The sequence below is a fragment of the Sugiyamaella lignohabitans genome, chromosome B (genome assembly GCF_001640025.1).
Source record: "Sugiyamaella lignohabitans strain CBS 10342 chromosome B, complete sequence".
Lineage (NCBI taxonomy): Eukaryota > Fungi > Ascomycota > Dipodascomycetes > Dipodascales > Trichomonascaceae > Sugiyamaella > Sugiyamaella lignohabitans.
The window spans coordinates 656,348-668,023 of record NC_031674.1 but is presented as its reverse complement, the minus strand read 5'-3'; the positions used below and the strand labels follow the sequence as shown (position 1 = coordinate 668,023).

At 45.8% G+C, this 11,676-nt stretch overlaps 6 protein-coding genes across 6 annotated transcripts; 2 read left to right on the top strand and 4 right to left on the bottom strand.

Moving 5' to 3' along the window:
- Nucleotides 1-10: 10 nt before the first annotated feature.
- On the bottom strand, nucleotides 11-1,096 carry GLE2 (RNA export factor GLE2; the record flags this gene model as incomplete). Its single annotated transcript, XM_018879136.1, has 1 exon — nucleotides 11-1,096. The coding sequence occupies one exon, from the start codon at nucleotides 1,094-1,096 to the stop codon at nucleotides 11-13; it is 1,086 nt and encodes a 361-aa protein (XP_018737080.1).
- A 513-nt stretch (nucleotides 1,097-1,609) lies between these two features.
- On the bottom strand, nucleotides 1,610-2,998 carry UGA4 (Uga4p; the record flags this gene model as incomplete). The annotated part of the gene is made up of 1 exon (XM_018879135.1): nucleotides 1,610-2,998. The coding sequence occupies one exon, from the start codon at nucleotides 2,996-2,998 to the stop codon at nucleotides 1,610-1,612; it is 1,389 nt and encodes a 462-aa protein (XP_018737079.1).
- An 81-nt stretch (nucleotides 2,999-3,079) lies between these two features.
- Nucleotides 3,080-3,364, bottom strand: UGA4 (Uga4p; the record flags this gene model as incomplete). Its single annotated transcript, XM_018879134.1, has 1 exon — nucleotides 3,080-3,364. One exon carries the CDS (start codon nucleotides 3,362-3,364, stop codon nucleotides 3,080-3,082), a length of 285 nt encoding a protein of 94 aa, XP_018737078.1.
- Nucleotides 3,365-5,014: 1,650 nt separating this feature from the next.
- AWJ20_2205 (putative epoxide hydrolase) lies at nucleotides 5,015-5,980 on the bottom strand (the record flags this gene model as incomplete). Its single annotated transcript, XM_018879133.1, has 1 exon — nucleotides 5,015-5,980. The coding sequence occupies one exon, from the start codon at nucleotides 5,978-5,980 to the stop codon at nucleotides 5,015-5,017; it is 966 nt and encodes a 321-aa protein (XP_018737077.1).
- Nucleotides 5,981-7,088: 1,108 nt separating this feature from the next.
- Nucleotides 7,089-8,246, top strand: JLP1 (Jlp1p; the record flags this gene model as incomplete). Its single annotated transcript, XM_018879132.1, has 1 exon — nucleotides 7,089-8,246. The coding sequence occupies one exon, from the start codon at nucleotides 7,089-7,091 to the stop codon at nucleotides 8,244-8,246; it is 1,158 nt and encodes a 385-aa protein (XP_018737076.1).
- A 1,007-nt stretch (nucleotides 8,247-9,253) lies between these two features.
- AWJ20_2203 (uncharacterized protein) lies at nucleotides 9,254-10,408 on the top strand (the record flags this gene model as incomplete). The annotated part of the gene is made up of 1 exon (XM_018879131.1): nucleotides 9,254-10,408. The coding sequence occupies one exon, from the start codon at nucleotides 9,254-9,256 to the stop codon at nucleotides 10,406-10,408; it is 1,155 nt and encodes a 384-aa protein (XP_018737075.1).
- Between the last annotated feature and the right edge of the window lie 1,268 nt (nucleotides 10,409-11,676).

Here is an 11,676-nt window from a genome sequence, read left to right as displayed (position 1 = left end):
ATTTATAAATCTATTTATAAACTATTTTTATTTTTATTTTATTTTTATTAGACCAGAGTTCAACAGTTTCTGGTTTAATCTTGTGTAATTTGAGTAGTTTGGGGTAATTCGGTCTGCTGAATTGGTAACCTTTGCTCCAATCATAGTAGACGGCATATGCGAGAATACTGCCATTGTTGTTATAAGCACAGGATGAAACTGAGCCAGGGAGAATGCCTGAATAAGAAAGTCTACATTGCTTTATATGATCCCATATCTGCAAAGAACCATCGGAACCAGCAGTTAAGGTACTACCGTAGATAGGGTTGACCGCAATATCATTTACAGAGTAGATATGTACATCGGTTCCAGTCGTTGTCCGGTGACATTTGAACGAAAAACTGGACTTGACATCTCGAAAGTATTGAACAACACAGCGGCCCTCTGTACCTCCAATGATACAACATTCCCCTCCCGGTAAGCATTTGACAACCCTAGGTTGAAGTTCCCAGCGTGATTTGAACGTACCTGATACAACGGTAGGATTGGACAGGTCTATTTTAACAGTTGTTCGATCGGAGGTAACCAATACGATGACCCCATCTCTCGAGTCCATAGATAATGCTTTTCCATCTAATTGTATAGAGCAAACTGCTTGCTGCTGTCTTAAGTCCCAATATGATAGAGTCTTATCCCATGAGCTGGAGACAATAATCGGACTTCCACCGATCATAACTGATTTAACGGAAGAAACTGGTGCCTCATGGTGACCGATATCAGCAACATGGCCGGTCCCTATATCAAAAATTTTCACAAGTTTGTCACATCCACCAGATATAATTTGATATTTATCTTGAAGCCATCCAGTCGTAAGAACTGGTTGAGAGTGGGTGTATCCGGTGATGTATGAGGCTTGAAGTGCCGCATTTGCGTTGTTCAGTTCTTTTTTGTTGAAGTCGACCTCCGGTGAAAACACAGAATATACTCTCACTATTCCATCCCATGAAGAAGCAGATAAAAGATTGGACTTGGGCGAAAAGTCGAGCTGTGATACTGTATCGTTTGGAGGCATGTTTTCAACTGTGATATCAGCGTCTAGATTCAATTTCAATGCCATTCTTATAAATAGTTTCTGGCCAGCCTTGTTTTATATTTCTATTTGCAAAAAATAGCTTTCTCTTGAATTCAAATGTTTTGGGATAGGAGAAGACCACCAAGAACTAGTATGAGATCAAGTTGAAATGCAGCGGTCATGCAAGATAAAGTCTGTACCTTGAATGAGGCATGTTTTCAAATGCAACTCGTCATATCTGCAGGAGCATTCTATATCTCACATAGTCAATTTATATATCACACTTATAAAATGGTTTGAGGGCCTGTTTTGTCTTTAGTTTAGGCATGGGTACGGACAATATATCTCGGTCCCTGACGATCAGGGGAAATCTAAATAAAGTAAAAAATTCGAAGATCGACGCGACGGATAACTTTAAATAGAGTTTGACAGCATTCACTGCATCGCTAATGTAACGGAGGGCGGTAAAATGAATGGCAAATCCTTTAGACGACGATATATCCAACGAGATAAAATTAACAGCTAGACAAATATATTCAATAAATACAAATTAGAAACTTAGAACGGGGTCTTTTCAGCGTGCTCAAACACCTCTTGAGGTTGTTCGTGCTGATGTTGGTGTTCATGACCCTCACCATGGTGGTGCTGACTATGGGTCGCAATCAAATCAACACCATGAATCTCCTCGGTATCCAAAGTTTGTTGAGGTCCCTCGAACCATTTTCTGGCCGAGAGGAAGTAATACAGAAGGGAACCTACCCAAACAGCCCCGTTGATGACACAGGTGTAGTTCATATCTTGAGGAGTTGGGTCAGGACCAGAAGCTGGCCACATTGAAAGTACAAATACCACAAAAATCAAGTAGACAGATGCAAAAAGTCCGTTAAGTCGGGAAAAGAAATGGCCGAGGTAGAAAGGACCGGGTTTGAATGCATCCTTGTCAAACCATACATGGCGACAGAAGATAGGTAAGAGCCATGCCAAACCATTAGAAGCAGGAGCCAAAGAAAACAGAGCAAGAGCGGCAGCGGTATCAACCAGTACCAGCAATCCAATGACTAGACACAAAACACCATCAAAGATCACAGCTCTAACAGGAACCTGAAGCTTCATGTTAATTTTACGTACCCACCAAGAAAGAGGGAGGGCACCATCTCGGCTGAAAGCCCAAGTTTGACGAGATGCGGCGACTAAGAGAGAGAGACCCATGAACCATTGGACGATAAACAACATAATCATCATGGCGATAGTCCACTTCTTTCCCAATGCATCTAAATAAATTTGAGCCATTGGTTGGCCGGTAGCAGTATTAATCACAGCGCTGAAGTCGCTAATGCTGGAAATTAGAACAGCTAGAATGGCGAATCCTAAAACACCGCACATGGAGATGGATAAAACAATACCGAAAGGAACAGCAGTAGCAGCATTTGTAGCCTCTTCAGAAAGGTGTACACAACTGTCAAAAGCTCCGATAGTCCAAATGGCCGACATCCAAGATAACATCCACGTCCAACCATATGGCCAGTCATTCAAGTTGGTAGTGTCGGTAAACACTTCATGTCCGGAACGAAGATTCTTTGCTCCTATTGGGACAGCAATCACAGTTATCACAATGACCAGCATGTTAATAACAATACAAAAAGTCTGTAATCTTGACATAACAGTGGTGGCAACCGAGCCAATCACCATATGACTGAGAACACATGCTACAAACACACCGTAAGTTTGGTACTTATTGGGGGTGAAATGAGGATCTGCTATTGAAGGAACAGACAACACCATAGAAGCGAATCCGTAGTCGATGGATACTACACCACCGACTAAACCTAGGGTGTTGGAATAGCCCGCTAGAAAACAAAGAGGTTTCTTCAGTGCCTCTGGGGCAAACTTGAAAGTCCACCAATAGAGACCTCCCGAGGTAGGCAAAGCGCTTCCCATTTCAGCCATGGCCCTATGATAGTTAGTACATCTACCCAATATCTGTAAAATATATCGATCCCAGCAAAAGATAAATAGAATGACAAAAACTTACATGCCAACCGTCAGAATGCAAACACTAGCAGCTAACCAACCCCAGGTTGCACAACCACCTGCTGGTAAGTTCAATGCTAGAACCGAAGCAATAGAAGGAAGTAAACTCATGATACTGAAAGCAATACCAAAAACCTGAATAACTGAAAAGTTACGCCTTAGTTCAGGCTTGTAACCAAGTTGCATTAACAGATGGTCATCGTCAGTTACCGTAGGCTTTTCCGTAGTAGGAACTCCTTGGAGAGTTTCCTGTCTGACTATTTCTTCTGAATTATTCCCCATGCTGTCTGTTGTGAATATATGAGAATATATGGTCACCAACTGATGTTAAAGAGAGATCAAGAAGGAGCTTATGTGTTATATATATATATGTACAGAATATCGAGGTGATGTCTTAGTTCGAGACGCAGATCACATTATCTGGGCAATGGAAATAGGTACCTGATCCGCATTGACCGAGTGGGGTGCATTGTGCGGGTAGAGGTGAAGTGAAGTAGTGTATGTATTGTATGATCTAGCGTATTGTTGATCTCGTAGTATAATGGTGAAGGAGTGGGGTACATCATGATTTGCAATGCATGATAGAGTAGTTTCCTGTATTAGCGCCAGAGGGGTAAGCAATATGCATGGCTATTGAGACTGTGTCAAGTCCACAGTAAACTACTCGGGGTTTGTTTTAATTCCAGTCGGAAATAAATTCCTATAACAGTGTAGGGAGCGCAAATAAGAACGCTAGTGCAATGTACGATATGGAATCTGGGGATCTCGAATCTGGTAACTTGCCGCGCTACCTGACCTGACCAGACCAGACCAGACCAGATCTAGACCCATATCGGACGTGACCGTTTGGATTCAGCAAACAAACCTCGAACTTTGAAATAGTATTATACTCAAGGATAGAGACAGCATTCTGTTGTAAATAGAATACGGAAAGTGAGCTCAACAGACAAGTTGCTGGAAGGATCATCCGGGTCAATGACCGCTGATCAGTTGCTAAAATCAGGCCATCGACCCGACCTGTACATGAGGAACATTGCGGGGTAGTTTCGAACGAGGGGTAGTGGGCGCTTAAGTATCTGATTTCGAGATAGTATATATACCGGTTTTTATATTTACAGCATGTCAGCTGCAACGGGGGTTGTGATATGCTATAACCAGTTAGATAATAATGGGATGACCGTTCCTGTTGTCCGAGAAAGCGCCGGTAGATGAGACATTTTGCCGCCACTGCCAAGTGCTGTCAGCGAGATTAGGTTGGCAGATAAAGCGAGATAGTAGTAGATGCAATGTACCTACTAGCGATAACCTATAGCACCGGCTCCTAAAAATATAACCTATAGAACCTGGGTCCTAGAAACACCGTGGCGCGTCGTTAATTCTGCGGTATGCCAGTAATTGGCGACACAGGTCGTTGCCTCCGGCGGCTGGGGCTCCGCCCCAGACCCCGCAGCTCCTCTCGCTTCGCTCGAGTCGTTTCCGTCCACGGTCCCAGCCATCTTCTGCAAAGGAGCTACGGGGTCTGGGGCAGAGCCCCAGCCGCCGGAGGCAAATGGCCCGCCCCCAACGAAACCCATGGTGCAGACATCGAGGATCATGTCCGATGTCATCACCGTCCAATCCCCGATGCCTGGTTGTGCTCGCTTCGCGAGCCACTCTTGAATCCCCCACTGATACCTGGCCTTCGAAATTATACCTCAAGTCATCATACGATCGACCCAGCGCAGTCAGCAGAGTGCAAAACAGGGCCAATGGCAGCGCTCCAGCCCAGTTCCTCAGTCGGCTTCGCGTGTGGTTGCTAGCATCTGGGTTCCCCCACGCCCGACTCGAGCGGAGCGAGAGGAGCCGGGGGGTCTGGGGCGCAGCCCCAGCCGCCGGAGGCATGTGCCCTCAAAACTGTGTCAATAAATTCCTAATTATATGAAATACCTTGGCTCATTCGTGGCTATCGATCCAGTCAATACACAGCTCGGCGATCGTAACGGGGTTCTCTCGGTGCATGAAATGGCCGACTTTGTCTACCAGGGCTATCTTGACATTTTCTCCGTAAGGAGCGAGCTTTTCCCTCTGGAGGTCATACAGCCTGTAAGACATACAACCGTCGTCCCTGCCTCCAATTAACAAACCTGGCACTTTGTTGAAATCCACTCTCCAGTATCTGTCACGCTTGGCAGCCAAAGAACGGTAGTAGCCGGTAGTAGCATCGACTACACCAGGTTTCTGAACAGCTTCACAGAAGTCGGCAAGTTCGTCTTGGGTGAACTTCCAGCCGGGAGACCAGTACTTCCATAGGTACTCAATGTAAGGTAGCACCTTACGCTCTTTTCCTTGAGCGCCAACAACAGTGGTCACGGCATCTTCGTACAATCGACTACCATAGAAATAACTAGTTTGCATGCGGACCATATAACTGGATAGATAAATCTGTTCAGGAACATGCCACAGCAGTTCCAATGGGCTCAAGTTCACCATATATGGGATTGCCAGAGTTGATATAGAAGTAATCAGATCTGGTTGAAGACTAGCAGTTCGGAAAGTGGCTAATGCACCCCAGTCGTGGCCAATTAAGTGAACAGGGATCTTTTTGTCACCAATGATCTCCTTGATCCAGCCGATGACATCGGATGCGATGTCAGTTGGGGTATATGAGAGACGACTTGGAAGCACAGTTTCTGGCTCATAACCTCTTAGAGAAGGTGCCAGCAGTAATGTCGATGGTGCAGGATACTTTTTCTCGAGAATTGGCCAAATTTCGTCAAATGACTGTCTTGTATCTGGGAAACCATGGAGAAGAAGGATGATACGGTCTGGAGTCACTTGGGCCAGTTGATGCTCCGTATATGAGCTATAGGCCGAGAAAGTGAGATTGTTGGCATGCAACTTAACTTCGAATCGAGACATGTTTAGTTCAATTATCAAAACTCTCCAAAGTCCAAACTGAAAGTGATAATTTGACAAGAACTATATGATTTTTCATGAGATATTCGACCCCAGGTTAATCTTACCATGCAGTAGATCGCATATGCGAGTCTAGAGCTTACCTCGGTATTTCGGGCTCAAATCTCTCCGGGCGCAAACCAAGAGTAAGCTGGAACACACGCATACCAGTAAATCACAGATGTTATTAAAACTGTATTTGAAGCAGAAGATCTTTTTTTACTTTTCAGCCCACCGAGTTGACTCCAACCGTTGTCTGGCGTACAAATGCTCTGCACTCCTCATACTGCATATACCCCTAGCGATGCATCCCTGAATATCGCTGCATGGTCTCACTACCCAGTGGCAGAGCACGAGATGTGACAGTTTTGCCTCCGGCCGCTGGGGCTCCGCCCCATTACCCCGTGGTTCTTTAGTTGTTGTTTACTGACAAAGCAGAATTATTTTGACAGGTATAATACCGCTCTTTTATTCCTTAGGATTCACGCAGCTAATCAGTGAAGCCCTCAATCAACCAGAGCTCCTGGCTCTCAGGAGAGTATGGAGCTGTCTATTTTTCAATTGAGGTCACTAAAATGATGCTCAGCCTCCTTTCCACGTTTATACCTGCCCTTTCTTCGAAAAAAATGGGTGGAACCGTCAGCGAAAACGACTCGAGCGAAGCGAGAGGAGCAACCAGGGTCTGGGGCGGAGCCCCAGCCGCCGGAGGCACACTTCACCCGCCACGGAGTGGGCCTTTGGCCACAAGATTTATCAGCAGCGGAGACCGAAATGGCGCCATTGGTGGAAATTTGTGTCATTTGTTGTAACGAATGTGGTTTAGCCACAATATGGCGCAGACAAGATTGCAAGGCAAGTCTACTATCACGTCAATCTTGCATGTGGTTGCAGTTTCATGCAGACAGATGCAGGGTCAGCCTTTATCGACCAATATCAGAGTGGATATTTCAGGCCAACAATAATTCGGACTCCGAGTTTCAGGACCTATATATAATTGGTACTGTTGGCTGATTTAGACACTCCCAAGCCAGTAAAGCAATCGAAAAACCTATTCGAACCAATTATCTAAGCAATGTCTCCTCCAACCGCCGTTGAACCTCCTAAGCCAGTTATTTTGGACTCTAAGCAGTTCAAAAAGGCTGGTGGTGACTACAAGGGTCTTTCTCCCTTCTTCGATAAACCTACTGAGGGTCCGTCTTATCAGCCTAACACCAAGCCATTGAAGGCATCAGGTGCTTTAGATGAGAAGTATTCGTTCTCGGAGGTCAGTCCTGTTATTGGAAGAGAGTACACCGGGGCCCAATTGAGGGATATTCTTCAGGACCAAGAACTTCTTCGTGACCTTGCAATTACAGTTTCTCGAAGAGGAGTTGTTTTCTTTAGAAACCAGGCATTGACTGCTGAGGAACAGAAAGAGCTTGCCGACAAGCTTGGCGTTCTTACTGGCAAACCATCAACATCGAAACTTCATATCCATCCTCGTACTCCTGGTGGAGGATTTCTCAAGCCAGATGGATCAGAAATTGATCCGGAAATCACTATTATTTCTTCCAAGCTCCAGAAGTCTTTGTATGAAAACAGAAATAGATACAAGGAAAACGCTAGTAGAGGATGGCATGCGGATTTCGCTTTCGAGCCTATCCCCAGTACGTACTCAGTATTGAAGATTATTGAAAAGCCAGAAGTCGGAGGTGACACTCTGTGGATATCTGGAAATGGTCTTTATGATAAATTGTCTCCGTCATTCCGAGAATATCTCGAGACCCTTTATGCCACATTCCAGGGTTCTGGAATCGAAAAGGCAGCTCAAGGTAAATTTGATTTGTTTGCCGGGCCTCGTGGAGCACCAGAAAATGTCGGAACAGAGCTTAAAGCTGTACACCCAGCCATTCGCACCAATCCTGTGACTGGATGGAAGTCGCTATATGCAGCAGGTGCTCAGTTCTCTCACTTTAACGACATTACGGAAGATGAGAGTGGTGCTCTGCAACGCTACCTGAAGAGCGTCTTAATTGGCAGTCATGACCTCCAGGCACGGTTTAAGTGGGGAAAAAACGACGTTGCTATTTGGGATAATCGCAGCGTCTTCCATTCCGCTACAAACGACTATTTTGAAACTGCTGTGGAGAGACTGGGTGTTAGGACTGTGGGTCTGGGTGAACGGCCATACTTTGACCCCAAATCCAAGAGTCGTTCTGACGACTTAAGAGAATCGGGTTTGTCTGTGTAAACGTTCTTTCATTCCATCACGGAATCAATTAAATCATTATATAACTGAATAAGAGACATAAATGATTAAAGTAGGATATTTTGGGTCGGTATGTGGGGACTAGGCAGTCCGATCAGACTGGAAAACCCCTTCATAGCTTGTTGTCGGTCCTCCGATACGGTCTTGAAGGAAGCGAGATGGGCACAAGGAGGTCTGAAGCGGAACCGGAATATGTCATGTCAGGGTTCAATTTACCGTCACATGCATATAGATAAGATTAAGGTAGAAGTCATAGCCGAAAAAGATAACAAGAACTGCAGCTACCCCACATTCACAACTGCCATTGACGCAGGAGTACGTCGCCGAGGCCTACAGTGGTGGGTAATGTCTACGATCACATAAAAGGACAAATGTAGCCTGTTGATGTCTTTATTATTGATTTGACTTGACTTGATTTTAGTTGGAGTGCTAGGATCTGGTGATTCAGAGACGGGGAAAATTATAATGACGGAAATCCGTTCTAAAGTTCTTATTATAGGTGGTGGGTTTAGCGGCATAGCCACTAGTCTGTGGCTACAATCCAAGTACAAGGACGTTGATTATCATTTGTATGAAAGAAATGCTGGATTTGGCGGTACTTGGTGGATCAACAGGTATCCTGGTTGTGCTGTAGACATTCCTGCTTTTCTTTATTCGCTATCGGTAAGTACAATAGCCGCAATTGACTGTCTTGACTGTCTTGACTCTGTAGACCGGACGGTAACTAACTAAATAACTAACCTGTATAGGCAGAGCCAAATAAAACATGGACAGACTATTTCCCTCCTCAAGGAGAGCTTATTAAATATATCAACGCGGTTGTGGAAAAGCATCATTTGAAAGACCATGCTACTTTCAACGCATCAGTGGTTGGACTTGACTGGGACGTTGAGCGCGAAGAGTGGGTTGCAACTATTGATGTCGAAGGCAAAACCATAACTCATCGAGCCAAGCTTGTTATTAGTGGTCGAGGAGGATTGGTTGATCCCATGTATCCTAAAATTGAGGGTCTTGATCCCGATGAGACGAAGCGAACATTCCAAGGAGTCTATGCACATTCAGCTAGATGGGACCCTGAGACACCCCTTGAGGATAAAGATGTGATTGTTATTGGCAATGGATGTAGTGGTGCTCAAATCGTTCCTGCTTGTGCCAAGACCGCAAAATCGGTAACCCAATTTTTCAGAGCTAAACATTGGCTTGTGCCAACACCTAAAATGGATCCACTGAAAGTTCGAGACAAGGTGAACAATGTCCTTGGTGTGCGACTCTCTCGAATGCTACTGTTTTTGTTTTTAGAAGCGCAATTCCCCATGTTTAGCAACGACGGATACTGGGCTAATAAAGTGCGAGATTTCAATACTAATAAAGCCAGAACGCATATGCTGAAAACGGCTCCACAAAAGTACCATGACATGATCATGCCGGACTTCAAGATCGGTTGTAAGAGACGGATCATTGATTATGGATACCTGCAGAGTCTCCACAATGAAAACGTTCTTCTGTCAGACGACCCTATTGTATCAGTGTCAGAGCACCACGTTCACACCAAGAGCGGTAAAAGTTATCATGCAGATGTCATTTTCGCGGCCACCGGATTTGATGTCCAGTCGTCCAGCGGAAATATTCCTATTTACGGTTTGGATAAGGAAGAGAATATCACCGAGTTCTGGGATAGGACTGGAGTGTCGGCATATAACGTATCTCAAGTGGCTGGATACCCCAATTTATTTTATTTGTTAGGGCCCAATGCTGGTACTGGACACACCTCAGCTCTGTTACAAATCGAAAACACCCTGACCTACATTGACAACGTGGCCGGCTATGTCCTCAGAGGAGAAGCGAGCAGCGTCGACGTCAAACTGACGGCTTATCTTGAATGGAAGCGAGAGATCAACGAGGCCAGTAAACAGACGGTGCAAATGAAAGGCGGATGCAGTTCCTGGTACATCAAAAACGGCACCAACTCTGTCTTCTACCCCTGGAGCCAGATCCGCTACTGGTGGCGAGCAGTATGGCCAAAATACGAAGACCAAACCTACCGCTGGACCCGCAACGACGTCATCCAAACCAAACGTCGCCGACGACACACACTCCTGGCGGTCCTGCTCAGCATCATCCTCAAATTCACCTACTTCAAGTAAACCCGCAATACATTCTAATTATCTACCACTGGCCAGCATGCCTCCGGCGGCTGGGGCTCTGCCCCAGACCCCGTGGCTCGCTTCGCTCGAGCGTCGGGGAAGTGGCCGAATTCTTCTGTATCACTCACGTGAAAACTAAGAGTCCCAGGGGGGAACACCACGCTCGAGCGAAGCGAGCTACGGGGTCTGGGGCAGAGCCCCAGCCGCCGGAGGCAGTCCAGACAGTCGCGTGCCACTACTGATCTAGTCATCTGCAGACTATCCTCCTATCTGGGATAGCTCGCTGATAAGAGATCCTGCTGCTCGATGGCTGTTTAGAACCAGAGACCAGATTCCGCCATTTCAAGGTAGATAAGGCCCGTCTGGTCAAAAAAAATAGGAATTATTTGGCGGATATGGGCGGTAAAGATACAACCGGCGGTTGTACACCTGGTGCCAGGCTGGTGCTGGAAACTGGCAGCGGTCGGCTGGCTGCGGTACGGCGATCCGTTTGTTATCTGTTCCAGTTCTATTTCGTTATCTTCGCACGAGTAAACGGTCTTTGGCTGTGATTGGCGCTTTAGACTATGTTGAGCGATCCTGGCAGTTTTTTTTAAGCTATATATGCATATATGCACCAGGCGGGGCGGGGCACGCTGCAGAGGGAGGGGCTTTATTTTATTGTGACGGGCAACAGCTGGCGGGCATGGTCCACCAGTTACCATACCAGTTCAGTCCGTCTGAGACTGCTGAAAAAAATTGAAACAATGATCGGATCCACTTGCCAACTGCTACGGCCTTGTTCTGGCTGATCCTAACCCGAAACAGTGCCCAGACATTGTTCCTATTGAACACTTAACTTTCACGAACTTTGTGAGGCTGTACAAAAGAGAGTTGCTGATTTAAACTTCTCATTCTTGCCCCTGTTTCGCCAGAAAGAGCAGGGTTAATGGGCCGGATGGGCTTCTCATCTTATATTAAAAAATATCACCCTTTTGGCATGGATCAACTTGCTCGTAGTGCATGTATTTTTTTAAGGTATGCGAGGTTCCGTGCAGAAAGCAGCGGAGGGGTAGTATTATCGGAACATGCAGAGGGGTTAGCTGCGGTTTGGCAGGAGGGGGCAGCGATAAACGGCAAATGAAGGCTGAGGGGCTGAGGGGCTTATGTGAGAGTGAAAAGTTAGAAAATCACTGGGTACGGTATAATTGAATGGGTATTGAATGTTCAATGGGTGTTCAATAGGAGTTAAAGGGATGTTGTGAGTGGGACGAGGGACTGGAATTCTT